Source organism: Paramacrobiotus metropolitanus, unplaced genomic scaffold (genome assembly GCF_019649055.1).
Source record: "Paramacrobiotus metropolitanus isolate TYO unplaced genomic scaffold, Prichtersi_v1.0 Parri_scaffold0000161, whole genome shotgun sequence".
Classification (NCBI taxonomy): domain Eukaryota; kingdom Metazoa; phylum Tardigrada; class Eutardigrada; order Parachela; family Macrobiotidae; genus Paramacrobiotus; species Paramacrobiotus metropolitanus.
The window spans coordinates 203,057-230,963 of record NW_026570381.1 but is presented as its reverse complement, the minus strand read 5'-3'; the positions used below and the strand labels follow the sequence as shown (position 1 = coordinate 230,963).

Genomic DNA, 27,907 nt, shown 5'->3' with positions numbered 1-27,907 from the left:
GCTAGGTTCACATTTCTCGTATCGCTGTTTAAAAAGCTACATGTTGGTTTTTGTTTGAAAAATAGTGACCGACTTGTTTGATATTCACAGCTGTAATCTATGATTTTAGACCACTTTAAGGCATACAGTACTTTAATCTTGTGCGATTGTTAGAGACTGAGAAGCGCAACCGATATACTCGTATTATGTAGAAGCACGCAAAGTAAACAACTGCATATTGAATAACGCTGTGGCACTGAACCGATTAGATAATTATACGATGCAGCTTGCATACCGGCACACATGCGGAGGCGAACTGTTCTAATTTATCACTCATGTGCGTTGCTTTCAGCGGCTTTTGCTCCAGTACTACCTGTTATATTTTCGAGCACGGTGCTAAGACTGAATGTTAATTTTTGCTGTTAAAGTGTTTTATTCAACGCAATCTGCTAAACCGACCTTCTTATCACTAGGAATTTATATAATTTTGACCCATTCAGTACAAGTGTTCACGGCGCAGTGAAATAATTTGCCGGTTTCGTACCTTATACTGTGAGGGTACATACAGTTAGCAAGAAGAACTGATTAAATCAACGCATTAAATTCCAGATTTCCTGCTCTTCGGTTTTTACCATTTTTTTATTGAAAACGAAATGGCAGTCAACAATATTCCTATCGAACTCGGATCCAGCTGCCGGTTCGTTTTCCAGATTGCCGATTACATTGCCAGAGGCGCTTTTGGCACTGTCTACAAGGGAACTATCACCGATCCTGGCGATTTTACTGGAGATAAGGTCGTAGCAATTAAAGTCGTCTACGTAGACAAAACGTCAAAAATTTCAATCTGCCAAGAGAGCTGGACGGAATGGCGTAAACGTATTAAACTTCTTCTCCAACTGAAGCACGATAATTTGGTTTCATATCACAAAGTTGAAGTTCTGAAAGGCCAGGGAGGCCCCTATTTCCAGATCATGATGGATTACCTTGGTTTGTTTGCACTTAAGATTTCTTTCGGTTTTTACTCTGTAACAACCATGGCTGGCGGCATAACCTCGAAGAAATTACCACAGTAAGCCGTTTTCTGCGGGTTTAATTTCTTTCGCTACCCGGTATAATTCATATAATCGGGCTGCGTTGTGGCAAAAGAGGTGTTGTGGCGTACAAGAGAGTTGATTTCTTCAAATTTGTAGTTTGGCTTATCAGCTTGTTATCTTTTTGTATTGAATACTTGACTCATGTATGTATTCACTTCGTACTCAATATACGTAATTCCCGCTTTATTAAGAAACTCGCCTGTTAACATTAAACATCTGCCAGCTTGTAACATAAAAACTAGGGTAGACCGACTATCTATCCTAACGAGTAAATTTTTCCAAGTGATATATTGACCTATCAGTGAAGCAATGAAGCTTACTTCAGTGACTAGGATACTATTCATAATAATTACCGTCCGCAGCAGGTACGTATAGATTAAGGTATTACTGAAAACGTCCTAACTGGTGTCATGGTTCCAAATAAGCTAAAGAACAAAAAAACTCATAGCGTGAAAGTTTTCATGTAACAAACTGGTCTCTTTGTTCTTTCAGACGGCGATTTGGCTTCTCTTTTTCATAAGCTACGAATGGACGAAGGACTGCTGGCTGCTGCAACTGTAAAGCGTCATATGTTAGAAATGGCAAGAGGTCTGAACTTTCTGCACAGCCTTAATATCATCCACGGAGATCTAAAACCAGCTAATGTGTTGATAAAGCAAGTGAAATCCGGGCTGACGTCCTTTTTAATCGGAGACCTGGATGATGTGGTGAGGATGCAGCGGGAAGAAACGTGTTCAGGAGATATAACTCATATTCGTGGAACGACAAGATACATGTCCCCTGAGATGTTGGGAAAATTTGTGCAGTTGCGCGCAGAGTCACCCGGACGGAAAACAGACAGCTGGAGTTTGGGCTGCATCATGTTGGAACTGGCTAACTTTATCAGTGGCGAACATCAAAAGTGGTTGAGCAAAGATTCCGAACGTCCTATAGCAGCCGAAAATGCTAACGAGAACCAATACGCTGCTTTCGTCATGCAGGGTTACGCCCCGTTCGTTACGGACTCAGTTCCGGGACATCTAGCGATGTGCATCCGACAATGTTTAAAAGTAATGAGCCAATACAGAATGCCAGCGGACGAATTGGTTTCACAATTGGAAAATTTTAGACCTCAAACCAGTGCATCTGTACCATCAAAATCTTCTGCAACAGATAACGATGAATGTCAGCAGACACCGTTTTTCGAGTATTTACAAAGTATTCGCCACGTTATTGCCGCTGTCATCAACAGTGGCCTTGAGTCGGCGACATGTTATGGAGGAATATTTCCTGAAAATATTTTTTGTGGCGACAGTCAAGCAGTCACTCTCGGTGGTGTCCAGAATTTGCTTCGTTTGTGGATGATGTGGATCGATGTGAGTTCGCGCAATGTGATTTACATTCCGCCTGAAGGCATCGCAGCGCTACCCGACTCAACCGGAGATACTAGTAAGTCGGATTCATGGGCACTGGGATGTTTGACAATTTCGCTCATCAATAACAAAGTGCCGCCGAAGCTTGTGCGATGTGGTCGGATCGGTTCCACTGTTAAAGTTTTCAAAATGCAACAACCGTTGCTTCCCAACATGCAAGCATTTTATAGTGGAGCAAAGCTGCAGACCGGTTTCGTAATTGGTCCCAAAATCGATTTGGTCCGACCGATTCCTGGTGCTTGCGAGGATTTTTTAGGCCACTGCTTAGAGCTGGACCCGGCAAAGCGATGGAGCTTGCAACAACTGCAGTCTCATCCTTTTGTGGATCTGAGCAAGACTGTGAAGGATCTTTGTGCACTAGATACTATGTTTTTTGAAGAATGGCCATCTTTTAAGGAAAAGTTCGAGCTGACGAAGGTGCGGACTCACCCGTATTTACGAAGTGATGATGTAATGTTGCCGCATCAACTGGGAGAACTCGTATACAAACGTTCTCGTGACCTTGAGCCACGGGTGGTTGATATCTGGCGCTTTGCATTGCACGGCAAAGGGGCACACGAACTGCAAAAGCTAAGTAGTTTGTGGATGAAAGCTTTTGGTCGGCTGGTCTGTGCGTTGACCATAGATTACAGTGCGGAAGAACTGACTAGTGCTTCTAGAATTCGAGCGTTGCAGGACGGTAGTAGAAACGTGCTGCAACACTTTGGCTGTCGATTTGTCGAGCCGAGCCATTCTGCTTTTCCACTCGAGCTGCAGATTTTTACGGAACACTGTACAGGTACGCTATAAACTGTAGATGTAGTAGTGAAAGCTTAAATTGAATTAACTAGAGCAAACGATTGCCAAATCAAATAAATATCAAATTGCTAATAAAAATTTATGATTTGCAACAGTTTTACTGCAAACATTAATCGAGTGAAGAACAGCACTGCCTGATCTTGCTGATGATCTTTGCCGAACTGCATTGTTTTGGCTACGTAGGGCAATTTCGACAAACGGGTCTCGATAAGTACGTACTTTCAACAATTAGGTAAGTATTATTCCATTTTCAGGACGCTCATTCAAAGACGTGGCTAACTATAAACTTTCCATCGAAATAATTGTTAAGTGGACTCGAGAGGTGTTGCGAGGCCTCAAGTATCTTAATGGACACAGCATAGCGCATCGCAGTGTCAACAGCAATGTTATCTTATTCAGCGAAGCCTATTTCATGGGAACCATCAAAATCGGAGGCTTTCAGTATATGCGGCAGCTGGAAACCGACCGTACGGAACGGCACGGAGTGAGTGCGCGTCAGGGGCAAGATGGACGGTTTGCTGCTCCCGAAATGGTTAATTCCTTTTGGGAAGACGTGGACGTAGGAAGAAAATGTGATATTTGGAGTTTGGGATGTGTCGTATTGCATCTGGTTACTGGTAATCCGCCATTGTATATTGGCGCAAAAAATCAGCCCATGTCTCTGGAAATGGCTGTACTGTATCACCTCAACAGCGCCGACAAAAAGCTGCCTTGTGTTTACGAATGGATACCGACAAATATTCAAGATTTGATTAAGACATGTTTAAAGTTCGATCCGCTGGAGCGGCCGGATGCCGCTGAGCTTCTTCAAAGCTTAGAAATTGGATACCTTGGAATAACTGGACAAGATACTGCCGAGTATCTCGCAAATCGTAAAGGTGAGGCACTTCCTGATCGTGTTACAGAGTACTGGAAAAACTGCTGCTGATTACTGCGATTTATTATTCTCGATCAATACTGCAGTGTCCGTGGCTACTGAAGCTGTGTCAGCACTGCCATCTTTCAGTTCATAACATGTCTGCTGGCTCTACACGTTTATAAGTCAGATGGGTATTAATCACGTCGCGTTTATTAGCGCCATTATTTCATGAGTTTACCCAAATGTGAAGCATGATCAAGCTCGCGGAATGCACTGCAGAATTCATTTGCCTGTGTTTGTACATTCATCTAGGGTATTGGTATTACATTGCGCTGAACTGACATTGCGATTTCATTCAATGTCTATAAATGCCTCACGACTGTGGGCCTTTTTCTACCAGCTTTATTTTGGCAGTGCTGGACAGCGCAGCATCTTCGCAGTTATTCAAATAATATGTGAAACTAGAAAAACCGGTCAGTTGGCACGCAATTCAGAAATGTACCAGTAATAACATCGCCAAGAGCGTGCGTAGACACTAGACACTTTGATATAATAACAAGCGTCAAATATAAACAGGCCGCTAGTATCTGCGACAAGACTTTTGCGCACGTATCTGTGACTAATCTCTCCGCAATGATCAAGAGAAAAAAATGGAAAATCTTCCCACCAGTGATAACGCATACGTGATTGGAAGTGATTGCCAGATCTGAGAGCGTCGTGAATGTTGCATTCGTATTGTGTCTGTCATGGACAACGGAACACAACAATTTCAAGCCTAATAGCGAAAATCATTCTAATATAACGACTAATATTTATCTGTTTTTTAATGTGCAGTGTTTTTGATGTGTTGATTAAGCGCGACTGGTTACTGTTATAATTAGTTCACAAAGTTTTGCTCGATTAGTAAGCTCATTAATTAAATTATCAATTTACGCTTAATAATAACTAACACCGTAATTAACTGCTATATTTCGTTCATCACGAATTTCTGCTCAGTGAATAAGTTAATAATAATTAATTAAATCTGTTAAATTTACGCTTTATGATAATTAACGCCGCAATTAACTGCTTTAATTAGTTAACGAATATCTACTCAATTAAAAAATAATAAAATCTAATTATTTACGCTGAATAATAAATAACAGCGTAACACAAAATTAACTGTCATAATTAGTTCACAAATTCCTGCCCGATTAGTAAGTGAACTAAATAAATCTGTTAAGTAATTATTACTCTTAATAGTTAATAAATAACACCGTAATAACCTACCGTTATAATGCAATAGGGTGTCACTTCGGACAATTTGAAACCGTTCAGAACACTTATAACGAGTTGCTGAGTGGCCATGGATGTAGGCATGAATTACAAAACCGAGCTAAATAGCTCGGTTTTATAATTCAGCAACTGAATGTCCATCTGACCATTGCGCGCGGCGTTATCAGTGAATCTGTCTGACTCACAAATCAGTGCGTGAGTTGTTACGCGCTCGAGCGTTTTGACGTAGACACAATTCGCATCTGAGTCCCAATACGCGGTAAATTTGACAGATAACAATAAGGGCAAAAGTAAACGAGTTCCACCATTCTTCTGTACTGCTGCCGTCACCCGGCTGGAGAGTGACGTTGTGGTTAAACATGGCGGTTATGTACCGCGCAAGATTTAACCATATGTACTGCTGTAACGTCACACTCCAGCCGGCTGACAGCAGCAGTACAGGGGATGGTGAAACACTTCTACTTTTGCCCCCTGTATATAGTTCAACTTTATGCGGGCGATCCATGCATAGAACAGCCAACAACGGTTATGTACGCACGCTAATACCAAGCAACACATAAATCACCAAGGACAGCTTAAGCACAATTTTACCGTGCAGACCACCACAACGATACAAGATTTGGTGGACACCAAGTTTGCGCTATGTAAAACTGCAAAGAGAAATGGTTTTGGCAGGCACAAGAGTAATGAACCAGCATAAAAGTAAAGTTCCAGACAAATGAACACAGCTAACGTTTCATGGCTCTTATACCACTGCTGTTGACACGGAATGAACCTATACTTCTTCCGGTATTCTGCAGTGCAGAGCAATGAAGTCAAGTTATTTATCAATTCGCCTGGGCGAAACGAGCATTTGCAAACGTTGATGTCGGTCGGTTTTTGCATTCTTAATCATATTTCCTTGTGCCGTGTTAGCAAGACGCAATATCATTACACAACTAATCGTAAACTGGGTTAAACTCCGGCAGAGGTAGCAAACTATTATAGTCGAAAATTGAAATCAACCTAACGTGGGAAACTTGCTACTTCCGCAATGCGATTGCACAAAAAAAGTCAAATTTACTCGAATAAGCGATTACAAAACAACGGTTTACGAGCAATTGATTTGCTGAAACGATTTTCCTTAAATGATATAATTATAACGGACCTACTCAAGGTAATATCGTTATACCTATATTATTAGTTATCGTAAATATAATAATCGTACATAGTTATCGTAAATAGTCGTAGTAATGTTGGTATCCCATATTTCGCCCTCAAAGCCTCCTTCGAAGCCTATAACAATAATTTCGTCCGCAATAGCGAGTAAGTACTGAATACGAGTTTTAAATTGTGTATGATATACGGCAGCCCTCTTGGAATTTGGAAGGGTAATGACGCGGTACATAGTCCAGTTTCGTACTCGTGCACCGATATCTTCCCTCTCGCGCACGTTCACAAACTTCTGCCATACCCTGCATTTCACTATGACAATTATAACTGTGAAAACTATGGGGCCGTTTTTTCGTATTAATTTCTTGATCTGTTTCTGGCGACGCTGTCCCTCCCATTTAAACTGAACAAAGTGTTCATTATAACATTCGCAGGCAACATCCGCAGGAGACATTCGGAGGAAAACTGTTTGTTAGGGCGACATCAACTCCCTGAAATGCGGCAGATAAAAACCACAAAAACATATAAGAGTAAATTCACTCAAAAATGCATTTACTTTAGCTAAATATGACGAAAGTTAACCTGCAGTAATAAACTGACTTAATAAATTAGGTAATAAATTAAGTTAATCACTAACTAATTTTCTCAACCTTGTGTCGCTTAATATTACTTTCTCTAGAGCTACGACTACGTCTCTTAAGTTAATGTGGCTTTTATTTGAACACTCATAGGGCTAAATATTAGTTGTTGTCGCAATTCTGCCGATGGACATGAACCGCCATAGGAAATCGGCATACCGTCCGGTAACCAATGACAGCTAGCCGTCGAAAATGTTCGCATAATTTTGGCGCGCCACCGGATCCTATGCAGTGAAATATGCAGTGAAATTAGCGTAATGGGTGCAAAGTTCAGCCATCGCGGTTATTCTCATTATGGGCCGAAGACAAGATTATCTTCACTGCCTCATTGCAAGAATAACCGCCCAGTTCTTCCATTAGATCAGTACGGCACTCTGAAGCGTCAAGAATTCCTCGCACATGATGACAACCTCATATAAAACCGGATAGCAAAAAATTACTGCGGTGTTGATTGGCGTTCTCAACTGTAGAACGTTAGCGACCATGTCTGCATACGTGGTAGTCTCTACAGTACAGCGGTTGGTTACGCAACAATGTCGGCAAAAACTGGAAACAAGTATATGCGCTCCTTACCAGACATCGTCATTTGGCGCCTGTAGCCGGCAGATATGTTGGCCTGTTTCCTGTTGGCGAGCCCGGCAGGAAAGTGGTTTTTCTCCAATAAATCAACCGAACAGCTCCCACATTTCTGCCGACCCGACACTATGCATTGTTTATGGGAACTCCAATATATCAGCCGAACCGGCGCAACAGTAAAATTTGAAGTTTTGGTTGAGCGCGAGCCGGCAATAGCACGGCCGGGCTGCAGAATGAGATACATCATAGTAGTTATACAGCCGCCTAAACATAAATTATTGTACCGGCACTAATCAGAGAGAAGCAAGCGCTTTCCTTGCGCCGTGTCTAACCCTTGCAGTGGAGCGTTTCTGCTGAGTGTGGATTTATACTCAGATATCATCGCAGAACGTAGTAAATTATTGAATATATTTCTCTTTTTTGCAAATAACCATAATGTTTATGTCTAAAAATGGTGGATGATGTGCACTGTCCTTAGACAGTTTCACTTAAAATTTATCCCGTGCTTTGTGATTTAATCTGTTATCGTGTCCGACAAGAGCGCTCAGAATTATTTAGCAGACAATAGTATGCCGGCGCACTGCCAAGCCCTCGACAGTGATATCAAGTATCATTGTGGTTCTTGTTCGTTAGATCTATTGGATTTCCTATAGACAATACATAAGATCAGGCCGTCAGGACTATTGGCGCAGTTCGGCAAATCTATTACTGGATATGTTGTTTCCAAAATTACAGTAAAGTTTTAAGAGTTTAATTCTAGCAATAACAGGCCCGGCCTGCTTCGTTACATGAAGTTTTTAAATGAATTTCACAAAAGAAACGCGATTTATTGTATACAGAATAAACTGAATTTAAACAGAATGAAACGTTTCATACAAAGTATTCATAAAAGCTTTTAGCTACGATATATTCAGATTAGTTAGTTACTTCTTGCAGAGATGATGAATGATGCCGGTTGTCTTGTGTCTGCATTCACAATCAGCATACGCGCTTAATGGCAACAATTAACTTCAGTTAAGCTTTGCAATAAGAAAGAGAGCGCGCTTCTGTGGGTCTAGTGTCGGTACATCTGGATCTGATACTGCAGCCCGGCCGTGTTATTGCCGGCTTCCGCTCAACAAAAGTATCAAATTTCACTGTTGCACCGCTTCGGCTGATATATTGGAGTACCCATAGACAATGCATAGGGTCAGGTCGGCAGAATTATGGGTGCAGTTCGGCAGATTAGTGGGAGGAAAACCACTTTCGTGCCGGGCTCGCCGACAGTCAACAGGTTCACGCGTATGCTGACTACGTACGCAAGTGCCGGCAACTGCCATTACAGCAAGACGTAATCGACCGGAGAGTATCAAAAATCCTCTAAATTCTGCAAAAATACAGAATGTATGTATGTCCTTTACGGAAATTCATTACGGAAATAACAGCAAATATTAACGCTAATTAAGTCTCAGCAAAGCTGCGGTCTGCCAACCTGCATTTTCAAATTAATTATTTTGAATGAAGACACAATTAAGTTATCGAATTGGGCAATCATTTATTCTATTTGATTTCACAGACTGGGTATACCATTGTCAGTTGTCTGCTGTTCTTAAAGAACTGGATATAAAAATTTTGACAGCGCTTCAAAAAAAAATCTACTTAAAAAATTTACATAGACAGGTTCAGCCGCACAGTTGAACTTAGCATGCGATCTCCAACTTTAAAGAAATCCAACTTTCACTCTCTGCTCTTATTCTTTAGAAGTTCGGATCTTTTGGGGTCCCCATAAACAATACGTAGGGTCGGGTCGTCAGGACTTTTTGCGCAATTCGACAGATGTAGTGGTCGTTGTATCAAAATTTCCAAACTTTGCATGACATTCCAGATAAACCGACAATACTTGTATGTTGCTTATACGTTGAAAATTTGTAAGCAATGCTTTTTTAGCAAACTTTTAAATTTCTTTTACGGTTCCATCAGCGCAGGGATGCAGAATTTGTTTGAGTGGTGGCCGTTGCCGAATAAATTATATTTGGACGTGAGCATCGTGCTCATTAATGATTACCCACTAAAATATCAACACAAAAAATACCACTTGTAAAGAACAGGACATTGCAATGGCACATGTTTAATGCCGGTACAATATGCTTGAGCGGCTGTATGATTACTTTGATGTATCACCTGCTGCAGCCCGGTTGTGCTATTGCCGGCTTGCGCTCAGCAAAAGTATCAAATTACACTGTTGCACCGGTTCGGCTGATATATTGGAGCTCCCATAGGAAATGCATAGGGTCGGGTCGGCAGAATTGTGGGAGCAATTCGGCAGATTTATGGGAGAAAAACCACTTTCCTGCCGGGCTCGCCAACAGGAAACAGGCCAACATATCTGCCGGCTACAGGCGCCCATTTGGCTCGTATGCCGTGCAGGCCAGGCGCAATGGAAAACGCCTTGAGTGGAAAAACAAATACATGCGCCGTATGTAATTGTTTTTTCATTCAAGGCGTTTGCAGGCTTGCGCCCCGTCACACCAGGCGGATTTTATGATGAACAAAAATTCTCGGTTAGCAAAAACTACAAAATGCAGTATCCATGATAAGGAGGATAACTGGGATCAGTCCGGTAATTGCTAATAATGCCCCGAATTCGCCTGCTGAATGATAGCTGGACGAAGGTCCGTGCATAAGTGAATAGTATAATAATCCGTGCATAAGTGAACAATATTTTACCTTGTTCAATCACAAGAAAGGAACATCCTTTGATTCTGTATACTTGTAGCCTCACAACGGCAGTACAAGTATATTGCCGCGGGATTTTTGCTAATCTTGTTTACTGGCAGTAAGACGGTTGACAGAAACTCCGCACTGTCCGCAGTCAACATACTTATGATAGAACGGATGACAACACGGCATTAGCTTGTGGCCAAACAGAAGGAAACATTTCCATTAAGTTAGTTAGTAGAAAGCATATGAGACATTTGCGATTATTAATTTTTTCGTGGTTCTTATCCCGGTACTCCATATCTGCGCTACGGGTCACCGGTATAAAAACCACGACAAAATTAATGATATACTCGTTCTTACTTACATTACGGCTACTTTGTAAAGTACAGGCGATATGACATGACCGGAATGTAAGTGCCTTTAAATATTCGGTAATAAACAAGCGCAAAACGCGCCACAACCAAAAAAAACTATCCCCAGAAATATGAAAAACGGTGTGCGTTAAATCCGGCGCGGTGCATAGCAGCATGCACAGCCGCAACGCTTGACTTTAGCCGGCTGAAGTACAGGGATTACTCAGCTTTGGACAGTCAGCTTTGTTATTAAAGGCACACACGTTTTATCCTAAAGATAAAATAAAAAATTTTCACATTCCACAGAATAACAGAAAATTCTGAATATTTCCAATGGATAACAACCACAAAGTCTTTAACAACCCTGCTGGCCGCTCCCTGATTCGAAACTAACTGCCGCAGCGACAAGTGAAAGCACAAGTTGTATTGTTATACGATCGGGAAAAGCAATAAGGGAATTAAACACGTCCATGGACAATCTTCGATACACAAACAGTTAGGTTATTACAGTTACCTAAATGAAGCTCACGGCAAACATCGGCGGTGACAGCCAACTGTGATGCCTTAAACGTTTAATCTTGTTTGCGCTGATGGAAGGCAAGATTGTTAGAGGAAATGCCAAACCCAGTTTGCCAGTGTAAACATTTCGTCTTTACATCTCTCACAAAAGCCGGTCGCGCTGTTTGCAGAATTGATTGATCGGGATATCCAACTACTGGTTGTTCTCCAACCTGAAGCGTTTTGACAACGATACTGACGTAAGATGCATAACATATGGGTGTTACTCGACTATTATATTGGCTAACCTGCTCCATACATGCTCTGACTATCTGTAATTTGCACAACTGCAGCACTGCAAACCCGTGAGAGAACGTTTGAGCTTGTTCAAATTGCAAGAATTAAACCAATTAAAACGTACACAATTGGATAGCACACGAAAGAACGAAGTGTAAAACTGCTATTATGTAAAATTACTTTGCGTGATCACTACGTGAATCAGTAGGCGTAAATATGCTTCTTAAAATGTTAAGCTTCTTGAGTCGTTGTGAAAGTATCATTACTGTTTATTGTTTACTTTCGGATTGTTAGCTTTATTCTCAGTTTCAGCAACAATGCCCTACGCACCAAAATGCCGGATGGCCGTACTATAGATGGCCGAGATGCAAGAACACCATGTAAATTCCGGTTAAATGTGTCATTACAGCTTTGTGGCGCTACGACCTGGTTTCTCAAGTTGGCTTTTATTGGGATGCTTGTGGTACAGGCAATGTTTTCGTGAAATGGCCGATGTGCACGAACAGCCACTAAAATTCGATTTGTATCCGGACAAGAATTCCACGCAGCAGTCCCAGATGTTCGACAAACGCTTGGCGTGCCCAACGAAGCTGGTGTAATAAAAGAAAAAGCGCGATGCGTGCAAATTTCATCCAAGGCGGCTATAGCTGTTACATTCCGACATTCCGGATATCGGACCGTAATAAGCATAACCGCCACAGATGGATTCAATAAACACCAATAAACAACAATAAACACCAATATTCATGATAAGAAGGATATATGGGATCAGCCGTATTGCCGCAAGTGGTTTCATTACGAATGGCACAAAAAACGACCTGATCGATGTATCAACATCGGCAGACACGGATTGACAATCTATCTGCGACTCTGGTTACATCGGTTACATATCTTATCAGCTGCCGATAATATTGCGATGCTTGCAGCATCCATTTACATCCCCTTATTTATTAAAGGTATCCAACCGTTATCGCGAAGGTTCATCACAGGTTCATCAAAGGTGCGATAAGAAATGCGCACATCCCACAATAACAGCAGATTCTGAATACTGCCAACGGATAACAGCCACCAAGTCTCTAAACAGCCCTGCTGCCGCTCCCTTATACGAAACGAACTGCAGCAACAGCATCAGGTGAACAGTGTGAGTGGGTGCAATGTTGTTCGATTGGGAAGAGTTCTGAGAGGATCAAACACGTCAGTGACATCCTCCTATCTTCGTTATACAACCAGATCAGGTAGCTGGAGTCCCACACGTAACAGGTAGTCCTGCGTGATGTTCTTGTACTTCGCTTTTTTGTTCAGTTCGGCCAAAGCCGTCACTTCGCCGGCTTGTGTGGATGCTGCTGTGATATGGGATAGGGCCATCGTATAGATACACAAAGGCCACACCCCGTGTTAACATTTTGCCTCGATCCCATGGTATTATGGTCAATCTGTCAGGGCGTTTGCCGTTGGTTTGCGATATTCCCAGGAGCTTGAATTCAGTCTCCATGGTGGCTGACGAATGAGGTGAAATCTCGTTTAAGTGTGGCGTTTAAGCTGCTGTGTCTAGCCATTTCTTACAGCTCGGGACGTGATAGCCAGCAGCTCGGCATTGTGCGGCCTCGCCCAACCACTTATTGGCTATTGCACATACATCGGTGCGGAGTTACGATCGGTGTTCTAAGGCGCAGCCCAACAGCATTCCGTACTGCAGCATCGTTTAACAAGTTTCCCAGGGATGCAGCTGGTAGCGCATCCCGCCGTCCCTGGTGCTAACAACTAAAAGCCGCGCTTGGAAATGTCAGACTTGGCTTATTGTGATAGCGCCTTCACGGAAGTTCGGATGACTGGATCATCCTACACTTCTGATATTTTCGTGTTCCCACTGGTGGAAGGTCAGCTTCCGTTACACTCTGCTTTGGCGTCGAAACAGTACAAACCCGACTGCTTTAAAGCCATTAATTAAGTGGCTGAATGCAAAAAATGTCGTTAACGCAGAGCTCTAGTGATGGTGTTTAGCACGGGCGCGCAGTACGTTGAGGGAGAAGGAAGTATAAGTTATTGCTCTTTATTTTGCAGTTTCACTGACTTATAACTGGCATTATTAAATCTGGCGGTATTACTTCCTTGTGTAGCGTGAGCTGGGAAAATCTTGGGATAGTTTGGTTCAATTTTATGTAGTCGTTTTTCTGGAATGCATTAATAAAACTATTTCATCGTAAGTGATGGTTTGAAATAAAAGTTGTGATTTATGCTGTTCTCTCATTGTAGCGGCATATACAATACCTGCACTCGAAACGTATCTGTACCTATATGTGTGCAGTATGGATGTTTGATAACATAACAATGTCCAGCAAATTTCATCGTTGGACGTAATCATATGCTATAGAAACCATAGGTTGCTGCTATTTACAGGAATAATAGTGGTGTTTGTTGACGGCCTCTCATTCATCTCCCGGTCCCCGGTTCGGCGTGAATTGGTCCTACTACCGAGCACTGTGGGAAACCATGGACGGCACAGTGGACGGGCGACTAGGTCGATAAAGCGGCGGCGATATTGGCGCTCGATCAGCAGATAGATGTAGAAGTTCAGCGAATAACCGCAATACGTCGCAATCATAATAACTGGCATTGCCAGATGGTATACGGTTCCATCGTGTATGTACGCTAAGTTCACGTAGTCCACCGGTAATTCCGCTGCGCACAAGTCGAAAACCTTTGGGGTGCGCGTGATCAGATAAAGCAGTACGTTGCTCAGCAAGATCATGTTAATTCCGTGTTGGGACAAGGATTTGTTGGCAGAAATTGACGCGGATGCCTCACTGTAAGCTTGCTGGCTGCGGCGCATTTCCCCAAATTCCGATCGTTGTTGCCGCGCAAGGAAGACAATCAGGATTAGTAGTCTGGATTACACTGATAAGAAGGATCAACAAAAATATAAGAAGTTTCACCGCAATCTGGAAATACAGGGGTGCCATGTGTAAATACAACATGGCTTGACTGTGGTTAACAAACTGATTACTACCCGTAGCAAGAAATTTTATATTTCCGCCTATGAATTTCTACCATATAGACTTTTATTTCTAATGAACGTAACCTTCAATCTGCAGGCTGGACAAGTGAAAACGTACCAGCGCTCTTCGGTTTATTTCGTACCATGCAGATAACCATTCTGATGCATTGAAAACTTCGCAATCTGTAAACCACCATATATAACCTCCGACAATTTCGAGTACGTAGCAGGCAAGCGACAACATGACGAGAAGGGCAATAACAATGCGCGCTGCTAGAACTCGCTGCAGAAATCCAAATCGAAAAGGGTCCACAATCACAAATAGCCGCTCCCAAGAGAAAACCACCAGAATCCTGGTAATAAAGATTGAAACGAATTACACATGCAAAACGTATTGAGAAACTGGCAATGTGCTGACCACTGTTTGGCTGACTGGCAACTTGCCGATGCCACTTAAGCGACCTAACTGACCGATAAAACGCATACCCGATATCTTGTCGAAACGACAAGTTGATGACCGACAAGTAGGTTCCCTTGCACCCACAATTGTGTAAAAAAAACTATGAAGCGCTTAAAGAGACTACGAAAAACCACGAAAACGGTTCCAACAAAACACTGGTAAGCAAATTTGTCAAATAGTAAATTGTCGGTCGGCAGTAGTCAGCAAAACGACGCATAGCGAAGCGAAGGTCAAAGAGCTGACGTGCAACGAAATTTGATTGCCGGGTACGGGTAAAATGCTTAGATGCCACTATAACATTCTGATAGCCATACCAGTCGGATAAACTCATTCCAGCGTTACCGAACCACCGTAGAATATCTGTGAAAAATCTCGCTGAATCGAGACTGTTACCAATATCCTCCCAAGGTAAAAATTCGAATAGACCGCACCATCTGAAAATAATTTTTGCGCAGGTAGATGTTCGATCGACGTGCAAAATGCAGGAAATATCAATTTTCGTAAGCAATTTCAATTTCATATCTGTCATCGGCAAAATAAACTTAACGATCTCAGAATAATTCTACAGTTAAGTAGAAATGCATAGTGCAGGTACCACAAATGCAACCATAGAGAGAATAAACATACGCCGCTTCGCTTTGCTTGCTCTGTATGCACCCACTCATACAGAGCAAGCGAAGCGAAGCGGCGTATGTTTATTCTCTCTATGGTGCAACCGTGCAGGTATAGGCTCCTTTCGTATTTATGCAAAATGTTTGTTTTTAATTTTATGTTGATGTTTAATTCTCACGAAAGCCAGTTGCCTTGCGCACCATGGCACACTTACAGTGCTACCAAATCAGCGACGGCGGTTCCGATCACGTAATGACACGCCGATGTTCTCCACGTGGAAACACTACGTAAAATGACAACCAGATTCAGTCCATTTCCCACGGTGCACAGAATCCACGTGCAGAAGTACACAGCTCGACATGCCAGATAGGCTGTGTGGATTTGATTTTCGGTATAGAGTCTGCTCGGCTCAGTTGTGGCACTATCACTTGAATTTTCTTTTTCTCCGCCTTCTCTAAACGAACTCAGATTCGTGTCGCTGCCTCGCTGGTGCTCCTGTTCACGTGGCAGCCGGATCCTTTAACGCTTAACAAAAACATAAAAAGGCAGAACACAACGGTAGAACTTCCATGACCCATGATGTACGCAATTCCCTGAGTCAAAGCCTTAAAAACAGCAGCGATGTCGACAGAAGTCAGAAGCTCTGCTGTAGTCAGTGCAGGAAGTCGCGGTCCAAAACAGAAAAATGCACATTTCCTTAACAGCAGACTCGTTATTTGCAGCAAAATAACTGCATTCAGGCTCTTTAATGATTGATTAAGCCTTTGGCATAATACTGTCTTTGGCCCGGTAATTTAATTTTCTTCCCTCGGGAAATTTTGTAGCGTCGAAAGCATGCAAACGGTCTACGGAATTACCCGTTAAGCGGTGAACCGTTGACAACACACGTTAACTGTCCGTCGAAGTCGTAAATTAAACTAATAGTGTACTTTACAAATGCCACGAAACACTGACTTCTTGTACATGCAGATCTATACTTATGTGATAATACTTGCCGGGATAAGGTAGTGATTTTATCATTATTGCCATAGTGTTTTTAGTATTCCATAACCATATGTGTTTCTTCTGCCTGCTTTGTGCCCTCAATTCGGATGTAACGCTGGGAACTCGATGGGATGGGGCAAAACTATTTATTCCGCTATGCAAACGCCGATAGAGTAAGTCGCCGATACCACCTAAAATCATAGCGTTCGCCAAAAAAGAAACCAACAAAGGCTTTAAAATATTATGCATTCTTAGTCGCGGCGGAGTAAAGCCAAATTTTTATTCAGTCCAGCTATCCCGACATGTGTATCCGCAAATTTTGTCCGCCACGTGTTATTTTTTGCGTTGTCGACGCGGCCATCCTGCTTTAATGTATTTGTTAAGCCGGACCTGAGCAACCGGGCCGAAATCATATGTTCTTTGCAGCTGGCCCACAGTATATGTAATTTGTTGTTTCAAGAACAACTTTGTATACTCATTATACAGGAACGCGGGAAAACGTAGGACGATCGTTTGTACAACACGCTCACGGATGTGGCGACACATCTGTTACGGAGGTTTGCAAACGTCAAAATAGTACGGTTACACTAGGCTGATGTACCTAAAAGCCACAAAATACGTACGTGAGTAATACCACTAATATGAGAGTATGCAGGTGGGGCACAAGAGACTGCATATGGCATAAGATAAGATATTAATTTTGTCTTATTTTGAACAGAAAACATCAACTACTGTGAAGAGAGATGTCAGTTACATCATACAGACTATGATAAAGCACTGGTTACATGGTGCTAAAACGTAATGTTTCTTGTGGGTTGAGCGTTCAAACATAGTGTAATGACAGATATCGTAACTGACAGTGAAATTTCTCCTCAAACTTAGCTTATTAACTCGAAACCTTATACAAACAAAACCTCTGTGCAGCTCCATTTCGCAGAGTCATATGGGATGGTGTAGTATACACATTACTGTACATAGCTGTTTACACTAAAAGCAACGGTGTGCCATGGCTGTCTATACTGGGAGGCTGTGTGAGCACATATTTTTTCAAAATGCATATTATTATATAATTCGGCCAAGACCAAAAAGTTTATTTGTTCACAAATTACAATAAAAGCGAAACGGCGGCGAATATTATCAGGGGATTCCATAGATGTATTACAATCTTAGAAATACAAGCACCAAAAATTGCCATCGATATAATTATAGTCCCGGTGGGCCGGTTGCAACACGTTGAAAAATCCTGCTCACCGTTGATGGCAGTTCAGAATTGAAGTTGATTTTATCAAAAACAAACAAGTTCATACTGCCAAATACGATGATGCAAAATGAACTTATCACTTTACAGCAAAATTTAGTACCATGTATACTGTTATGCGCTGTACAGTGCCATCGAATAACAGGTTTGACATGCTGCATAAGAAAGTCTCATGTACAATGTAATGCCATCGAACAAAATATTTGCCCTGTTGCATAGAATTGACCTTTGTTCTGATGCTGCAGGCAGCCTGTTATGACACAAGACAATAAGCAGTTTGCGGTATCAACGAAGGGGTACGAATGACGATAGAATCAACGAGGGGGTACAATTAACGAACGTTTAAGCGTCAGCACTCGTCGTTATTAACGAAACGAAGGGGGTATCGTTTCGTTAATAACGAAGGGGAGAATCAGTAATAAACGACTGGCCTCACATAGACCACTGAGCACGAACGCTGCGTGGACAGAACAGTCTACCCAGTGGCTTTCTGCCTGGGCATTCAATCCTGAGTTGCCCACTCGACTGGAATTTTCGGAAACTGCAATCCTCGACCGTTGCACTTCTGCTACAGGTTTCTTTCATTCTTTGCCAGCTGAAAGCAAAATGATTTTCTCAAATGATGCTTTTAATTTATTGACAAACTATAATACAATTATACGATTATCTATATTATTATTAGGGCTTACCCAATGGCCAGTGCAGTGTAGGAAATCCAGCGCCTTACAGCAGCAGCAAACGGCGCGCATGTACAAGCTGGTCCGGAGTTAGAGCACGTAAAGATACAGCTAATGCATAAAAAGCGCTTTGTTAGCGCTTAGACGATAGCCACTGCACTACGTACAATTGGCGCAACCCATGAATTTACAGTGTTCGCTGTTCTCTATCGTGCTCTAACTCCGGACCGGCTTGTACTGTATCCCAGAATGGAACACTGCGCTGTTTCAGTCTGTTTGACTACGTGAAAAAATTTTAATACCATTTTTGCTTAATATTCTATCCCGCAAAAAACCTTTTGATTTTTTTACGCTGCAAAGCGAAATTTTTTATATTTGTTAGCACTAAAGAAACTTGGAAATGAATGTTTAAAAAAATAGAATTCGTCCCGTTAATCTGTAGGTGTTAATTGTTCAGTCTAAAACGCAACCTCTTTTTCGTATTTACGAAGCCTTGAATTAACAACATCAAATTCGTCGTTAATTTTGCCGTTAATCGCAGCGCCGTGCAAAACGCAACCTACTTAATGCGCTTGCGTAGTGCGCCATCTGGGATCACCTTACTGAAAGGTGCCTGCCTGTCCTAATGCGCAGTAGAAATAGTTTAACAGAATGCTTGAATACCATCTCCTCAACTCCGTTTCGTCAGAGGCAACACTAATTACATGTTTGTCCTTTAACATCGATAAGTTACAGATAGAGCAGCAGAGAGAAGAAGGCAAGCTACCAGATTAACCTTTGGCCTAACACTATCTTCAAATAAAAGGGGGAAGGCGACCTGCCACGAAAACACACTTCAGAAGACGTACACAATGATAAGACGTGGAGATAGCGTGGAAACGTGCAGACCCATCGTGATAGGCAGCCCGTTGAATACCGTCGTATTTTACTGGCTGCCTATCACGACGGATCTGCAGTTAATTTTATCTATGTTAATAAGTAGTCCTTGACACACCGAGTTTACTGCTATGCAAATTAATGTTTTAACATTTCTTAAGGCAGTCGGATGGTGTTTCTGCTTCAGAGTTAACAAACGGTAGATTTTGCTATGAAAAGTGATCGCTGTTGGAAACTTTGGCTCGTTAAAAAATTCTCTACAAGCAGGGAATCGACACAACAGAGACGGCGTGCTCGCAGGCATGGAAGTAACTTGCTTTGCGCCATAGAAAGCGGCAAACGCCACTTTCTCTGCCGCAGGGAAAGCTACTTCTCATAAAAAGTCCATCCCGGAAGTTGCCGATAAGGTCAAGTTGTAGTGGCGCTTTGGGTTCGATGGATTTTCAAGGTGGAGTAGCACACTGATGGTGCAGTGCGATCGTGTTCGGCACCTTGGGAACACGCCCGTCGTTATAAATTCATAGTCGAGATGACCACCGATGCGGAAACAGCACTCTAATGAAGCATTCGAATGTTGGGTTCGCATTAACGCTCGCCTCGACAAGAGGACGTTGCGGCAAACGTTAAATGACATGCAGGTAAGATTCCTGGAGGATCCATTTAGCGTAGCTGCACGTTGTCTAACAAAGCCGACATCTGCTTATTTTGTTCGCTTGAGAAAATATGTCTTCAAACTCTGCCATATCTGCAGAGTTTTTTCGACATTAAAAGAGCCAAGATGTTTTTGCTGCATTTTTCGTAGGGTTTTATACAGAATAATATTGTCTGTAGGCGTTCGAAGGTCAGAGGAAGTGCTGCAGCGGCTTTCCTTTCCTGAATTGTATTCTGTGGGCTGGAACAATCCCGTAACGATCTTGCGTTTTGTCACTGTAGCTCTATTTATGTTATTGTCAACTGCAACTTTTTGCGTTTTTCGATGTAACGGCCTAGTTAATTTGCATCCACCTCATCGCGCTAACTGAGCGAATATTGATTAGCGACCGCCACATAAAAATGATGCGGCAGAACGTAGAAACTTTTTTTTTGCCACCTACTGTAACAGCTAGTCGTAGATGGTTGCATCACCGCTAACATTAACAACTAGTTTACCGTCATAATTACTCTTAAATGGCATACTGTAACTACGGTTGAAGTTGGACAGTCCTTTCTAATTCTATTAAACACGTAGTTATAACGTTTCTGGTTATCGTGCATTTTATAATGGTGGCGCAACGAAAGCCACAGAAACAGTGCATAATATTATGTAAAACCGGGAAGCGATCGATTCGATCGGCATTATATTTTGCCAATTGCATGCTTTGAAATTTTCAAGAAGAACGTCTTAAGTGTATGTTCGAATTTTATTTCTGCTCAACAAATTTTCACAACCGAACCAGCAATTCGTGTCCGGGGTAAATCAACATTGGTAAATAGTGCGGCACACTCTAGCATAAGCAGTGTTTGCACACATAACCATTTTTTTATCGCATTTACCTGAATAAATACGTAGAATAAATACGGGCTTAGCCGGCTCTCGGCCAGCCGCTGCATACTTATCTACGTTGAAATATACCGTATGCTGCATTAAAATTCACAACGGCGCCGCTTAGTATGAAACCATTTTATCGTATCCCAGTATCTGAATGTATACTGAAATACAACTCTTATTTGCGAAATACAACTCTTATTTGCGAGAAGCGGCAGATGGAAGATTACCGCTCAGCTTGCAGAGCAAGGCGATCAAACGCATACAGCATTAAGGTCTGCAACGGCGCCATTCTATATGATAACGCTTGTAATTGTCGCGCCACTGGCCCACTTATCAATGAGATTTAATTTGGCGCGATATAATTGTATGGCTGTAACAATGCTGCAGGCGTTTTCCGGTACTTACTCGCAGTTTGGCAGCACATGAATCGTAGGCGTATACATTGTATACAGTAATACTGCCTCTTGATGCACCTGGTAAACAAATACACCTAAAAAGGAAATACGCTGGTATCTGAACCGGCACAGCTTGTAGACTATTATCATCGGGGGGATCCTGTACAGTCAATACACCTGCATAATAGGCTTTATACATTTTTGCTCTTAACCGGAAGCAAAATACCAATGTTTAAGAACCTGCTGGCTACATACAATCTGGCCAAAATGATTTTTCAGTGTTTAAAATTTAGATTTTTTATTTAGGGTAAACCGTGCAGGCGTAGTATTAGGTGTACTGGCTGAATGCCGACTAAAATTAAACATCTGTGGACTTTGAAAAACATGTGGACAAAACAAGCAAAATTACAACGAAACCTCCGCGTTCAACGAGTTGTTAGTCACACACTCGGCTAGGTCCAGCAGATAAAAAAGGGAAGCTCCGTTTCTTGTCAAATACCGCAAAAGATTAGCCATGTTGAAAAAACGAAAGCATAATGGTCTTAGTTTGGAGAAAAAGCATGAAACTATTGATGCTGTCGTTCACGATAAGCTTAGTTAGCAGAAAGCGAGTGAAACGTTTTATCTGCAGTATGCCGTGCCAGTGTTCAGACGATTTTAAAAAAAAACCGCCAGTGCATGTTCTCACATTTAGTTGATGCAGTAATTTAACATACTGCACTCAATGGTTTTGCTTAATAAATGGGGTGGGGGCGAACATTTCTACTACCCTTGGGCAGTTCCGTAAACCTCTGAATAAGAAAAAAGGCGTAAGAAATTGGAAATTTTCTCAGATTCTGCAAAGAAAAGAAAAATACTATTACCAGAAAACTTTTTTGGCTTGTTATAATAATGTTTCATCAAGGCAAGGGTACGTACTGTATATCCTATACCATATAGTATTTTTTTTACACTGGAATAGCAAAGATGTTTTCTTGTTTTTTAAAGTTTTTACGGATAAATTTTTTTGTGGAAGGTACAGTGTAAATAACTATTTCACGAGAAATTTTCAAAGCGGCTCGTTCTTAAATGAAATAAATTGCATGAACTGCACCAACCCGGTACCAATCTGGTTTCTTTCGCTGTAAATCCATTTTTAAGAGTGAAGAACTGCAGTTTTGTGCGATTTTCTGTATGGCCTAACCAATAGTTCGGACTCAAAATGTACTTGTATCTAGAAATATACCTGCGGTATCTGTGGTTTTAGCTCATTTCGGCAGAGTTAACAGGCATTGGGAAACAACTATGTAGTATTTTAAAAACACTCCTGTCCTACGCAGAGTGGAGTTTGAGCGTATTGTTTATGCACCTGGTGGCTAATATACGAGTAATTATGTGCTGCAACGGAGCGAATACTGGCTTGCGACTTCTACTCAAAAATACTGCAGTAAAAAGAATGACAGTGTTAACATCTGCTGTAACAGCCTTTCAAACTGCTGCTCTACCATAGTTAAAGCTGCGGCACGCTCTTTCTTATATACGGTTTTATGTGCTTAACCTTTTTATCTCATCGTAGTATTTGAACAAATACTGTAGTGAAATACAATGCTCGCTTACGGGAAAAAGCAAACCGATCTTATAACTTGCTGAACGAGGAAATGCACCGTGTAGTGGCATTAAGATTAGGAGCGGCGCCGCTTATTGCGATTACGCTGTGTACATACTACTACAAACTTTTTACGCAATATTGGCTTATGTACTCGTAAAACCTTTAATTTTAATCGTATCGCAGTTCATTACCTGAACAAATAGTGAAATACGATGCTCGTTTGCGGGGAACGATCCGGCGATGATTACCGTCAGTTTCTGGGAAGATGAAATTTCACAGTATACTGCGTTAAAGTTAACAACAGCGGTGCTAAACATGATTACGCTGTGTACAGTGAGCACTGCTTAGGCTGCTTTCGTCTTCGAAAACAAAAACAATTTTAGATCCTACTTGGTGAATAATATACCGTATTTTATAAAATAGTGTCCCATCGTTACAGTTTTTTCGTAAAATTTCCGGATGGGGCGCTTAGTTCGGGGAAAACTTCTTTTCTTCCAAAGGGGGGAGCACTGTAAAAACCACCTCTCAGTGGGGTCTTTATTTCGGGGTGGGCTTCTAAAGTGGGGAGGGTCACTAACTGATAAAATACGGTTGGGCAGATCCAAAGACTTGAGTAGGAAGTTAAAGCAGTGCACAGAACTCGCATCAAGAACTTTAGGGTTAGCAGCAACGGTAGCTGGAAGGTGCACTGATCGACATTTTACCGAAACTACTTGAAAGTTACTTCAATATTTTTTAAATTTAAATTAAGGTTACATATTGACACAGTGCTTGCACTATTTTGGATATCTGTTCTGTGGTTTTGCAGCTAAAGTTTGCCAAGTGTTATCTCAATGTGGGTAAGGCGACTTGGGACCATAAGACACAAGTCACACAACAGAACAATCACTCAAAGATAAGCCGCGGCGACAGCGCATGGCAGTATATAAAACTGGGTTTGCAGTTGATTTCTGCTAACGTTTTTATAAGTTAACGGAGTAACAATTAAGAACTATACTGAATGTCATCGATTTTAGAGTGACAAAAATCACTGGCGGAGTTTGTTATTTGTTGGAATTTTCTTGATATTTATGCATCGAAATTCATAAACATGAAGTTTTTTATGAAATGTTATCATTTTTGTAACTTTCGTTTTGTGAGAAAATCTTGACACTCAGACGATTTGCTGACACTCGGGCACTCGGACACTCGGACGATTTGCTTTACCCGGTACATCGCGGTTTTCCGTCGCGTTTTAGAACTTTACATACCTACGCATGTAAAGTTTTGCAGCTCGACGAAAAACGCATCGGTTGCCAGATCGCAAGGCATCTCCAGTCAGCGCAAAAGAGCGCGTTCCACAAAGCTGTTGCAGCAAAAATTCAATCCCCCCGGAACAGGCAGACACAAGTGAAATGCAGGCACCATGTGACGAACTTCAAGTAAAGCATTTGATTACCATTTACCACCGAGGTGGTGTGCCCGGTGCGCTTCAGTTTCTTTCCTGGCGCCATGATAACCTGCTTTTTGTGGGCCACTGAAAACGGGTCACCATAGCGTCGGGCGCCATAACGGCAGTAACTTTGGCTTAAGCGAAGTTACTTTCCTACGGCTGTGTCCATCCCGGGAGTATCCGATAAGGTGAAGGCACTGATGAAATTATCGATCGCCTCGGCCGCCATATATAATTAACAGCTTAACAGCTATCTCGAAAATATGTCTTTGAACTGACACATCCGCAGTAATTTATACATCGGAACGTCTAACACTCTAACGTTTTTTTGTAGGTTTGTACGGAATAATGCTTTCAGGCATTCAGTGAAACTAGGGTGTCCGCACTTGAAAGCAGTTTGACGACCAATCATCTCGCCCTATAGTTTTGTGACTTTTGTCAATCCTGCTATTCACGTAATTATAAAAGGCAAACGCCTTGAGTCAGAACTAGAGCTTCTTTTCAGCTCCAGCAGTTTTCCAGAAGCGGTTCTGCATTTCGTGCCAAAACCGCCTCTTAGAGCATGGTAAATATTAAATAGCTGCGGCACACTTTGCCGTATGTCGAGTTTGTATGCAAAAGCTTTTAATCTTATCTTGGTAATTAAACAAACATTAAAATGCAATGCTTGTTTGCGAGAAAGGATAGGCCAATGATTTTCTATGAATTTATTGGACGGTACCATGCACCGTATATTCCGTTAAGATAACTACGGCGCCGCATATTATGCTTTTGATGTGTGCACTTCTTCCCGCATCAGACAAATTGCACAAAGTCTGTTCTATTGAACAATTAGCATGCGAGACCCATTGTAAAAAATTAAAAATGAGAGCATTTTAATAACTGGCTCATTTAAATGAACAAGCAAAAAAGGCGTTCTTACTGAATTAACGGAATTACAGTAGATTGGATTTGCAACAGTTACTGGAAACTGCATTGATTATCGAACAACAGCCGCCAAACTCCACTTGGGAGACTTTTAAAGCTATTGGAAAACATTTTTGGTATTTAAAGAGAACTGGAATTAGTATTATTTGGATTTATTCGAGTTTATTGGGCAAAGGCCATCAGTGTTACAAAAAGTGCATTCGCGTAATACTACTTAAAATGATTCAAATTTAAACGTTAAAAAAACAGCCAAAATCGTTATTGCTATCAAAAACCCTAGGACGCATATTCAAGGTGCCCAAAACAGCAGCAGCATTTCCTTTCACTACAGCTAGACTTAATCTCTGCTTCAAAAACGCAGTAGAACGAGGTTCCCCTGTCACGTCGCGAATCTTTCTGCCAGCGAAACGAATGAGCTCCATAAAATCAGAACCAAAGTGCCAAAAGTTTCGACTGCCAGGGCGTAAAACAGGTAACCCATCCTTTCCACGTAAGCGTATTTACGGCGTTTAACGTCTTCGGCCATATGCGCAACACTACCGGATGCACTCGCACTTGCCCGGACATGCGATGCGGCTACCGTGTCCCAGCATGTAGCGTCCCATACCAGCGCCTTACCATCCCGTACCGGGACGAGAGTCATGCCGTCTGGCCGCGTGTTGTTTATGCCTGACAGTCCGAGTGGCTCGCTTTGACATGGATACCCCGCATGTTCCAAAGCCCGCTTTATTTCGGCATTTAGTTCCGTATGTCTGGACCATCTGCCTCTGCTGCTGGTACAAGAAAGACCGTGGTGACCATTCGTCTCCACATGGCTTCCGCAGTTTACGCAATCGTGTTCTTCTACTACTGGAAGTCCGAAACGAAGTGCCACACCGATTCGAACTTCTTCATCCCGCAAAAACGTACGCAAATTTGGTGCAGGCAACGCATTCAGCCATGCGCCCGAGTCACGGTGTTGCGCAGCTAACAATACCGCTCGATTCGTTTGGTCGGTAATGGCCAGCCTCATTGAGACCACTTCTTTATCGATCCATGGCCGATCCCATGCAAACTGGAATTTCCTTTGCTCTGTAACAGGGGGGTTCACAGCCTGTCTCTTCCATCCAGCGCTGCACAATCGGATCGAGCGATTCTTCCGTTGCAGGGCGATAGATTGTTGAAACCAAAGAGATCACCGAGTACGCCGATGCCAAAAAAGGCAGGAAACACTAGCGACTTGGCACTCCGTAGTCCCATTCCTCCGTCCCTGATAGGAAGCGTCATCTGGCTCCACTGTGCATCGTTCACGCGGATGTTCAGAATGGATTGCAAACCGCCACGAACGATCTTATCTATAGTTTCGGTCAATTCCACATGTTGATAACATCTGCCTGTGCGGAACCCGTAGAGTAACTTCGGTATCAGCAAGCAGTTTTTCAGGAGATATAGACTGTAATGTGCTGGAATGATTTTAAGACGGGATATGAAGAATTCCAGTTGCTCACATTTATTGCGCAGGAAAACGTCACATGCTTTTGCTGTCAATGGCGCACCAAGGAGTACAAATTCTTCTTCTTTCGTTACCACCATTTCGGGAAAGGCATCGAGCACCATCTGAACAGCATGCAACCGATCAGCAGTGAATTGACCCACGGCGTAAACTTCGCATTTATTCAGATTGAGTTCTAGTCCCATTCTAAAACCACGTGCAATGATTAAACGAATGGCTGCGATGACTTTTTCTGCGTATCCTGCTAAGGTGACATCATCCAAGAAACCCACTGCTATATCGCAGCTTAAATTTTCGAATAAAGGCAGCGTTCCAAGACAATAACCGAAAGGGCCGGCCGGATCACCTTGCTGTACGCCGGTATCTGATGACAACTGGATCTTGCCGCACGAGAGATAAGAGGCACAGCGATAGGATTGCCAAAAATAACGGAAGTATGCAGGGAATTTATCACGCACTGCTGTCAATAACACATCCCGGCGCAGAGTGTTAAAGGCGTTTCTAAAATCCAGTTTCACAATAACTCGTGCGTCTGCATGGGTACCTTCAACATAACTTCTGACAGCATGGGCGGCCGCTTCAGCACCTCCTCTTACGCCGAACCCAAGTTGCACAGGGAGAACATTCCGGCTGCTTCTTCAGCGCACCTATTGCTGGCGATCTTGGATACCAGCCGGCGTAACGTCTCCCCTACAGCGATCGGTCTCACGCCTCCGTCTTTTTTTCCCAGCGGGATTAAATTGGCACCAAAAAAAAATGGCCGGATATCTTCAGGAATGTCTGTCTTGAGTACCAGATTTGTCAGATCGGTGAGGGCGACACAGAGATCACTTTGTTGATCATCCTTACGATTCAGAAGATCCTTTAAATGCTGCGGGCGGAGGCCGAAAACTCCTGCTGCTGATCCAGTAGGGAAGCTGAAAACAGCGTTCATCACCTCGGCGGGAGAGACTGTTGGTGGCAAGACGTAATTATCAGGCTCTGGTGGGAAATGGCAGTCATCAGGTGCTGGTGGGTGCTTATCCCGGAGTAATTCTGCCGTTTCAGCATTG

General features: G+C 42.4%; 2 protein-coding genes across 6 annotated transcripts; one reads left to right on the top strand and one right to left on the bottom strand.

The window, feature by feature from the left end:
- The first annotated feature begins 296 nt into the window (after positions 1-296).
- LOC129600019 (uncharacterized) lies at positions 297-14,364 on the top strand. Of its 5 annotated transcripts, XR_008692006.1 has the most exons (5): positions 297-966; positions 1,566-3,263; positions 3,538-4,161; positions 12,041-13,140; positions 13,197-13,746. XR_008692006.1 is itself a non-coding variant. In XM_055498401.1 (4 exons), exons 2-4 carry the CDS (start codon positions 1,601-1,603, stop codon positions 14,190-14,192), a joined length of 2,451 nt encoding a protein of 816 aa, XP_055354376.1. In that variant the 5' UTR covers positions 297-1,048; positions 1,566-1,600; the 3' UTR covers positions 14,193-14,364. The 5 variants fall into 5 exon arrangements, 4 of the variants coding, with proteins under 4 accessions (XP_055354376.1, XP_055354373.1, XP_055354374.1 ...); XM_055498401.1 differs by lacking the exons at positions 12,041-13,140; positions 13,197-13,746 and adding an exon at positions 14,029-14,364 and having other exon boundaries at positions 297-1,048; XM_055498398.1 differs by lacking the exons at positions 12,041-13,140; positions 13,197-13,746 and adding an exon at positions 14,029-14,358.
- On the bottom strand, positions 13,864-27,789 carry LOC129600034 (uncharacterized). Its single transcript, XM_055498420.1, has 5 exons — positions 27,503-27,789; positions 15,913-16,215; positions 15,401-15,520; positions 14,745-14,979; positions 13,864-14,570 (listed from the first exon to the last, which is right to left on the bottom strand). The coding sequence occupies exons 1-5, from the start codon at positions 27,787-27,789 to the stop codon at positions 14,433-14,435; spliced, it is 1,083 nt and encodes a 360-aa protein (XP_055354395.1). The 3' UTR covers positions 13,864-14,432.
- Positions 27,790-27,907: the final 118 nt, after the last annotated feature.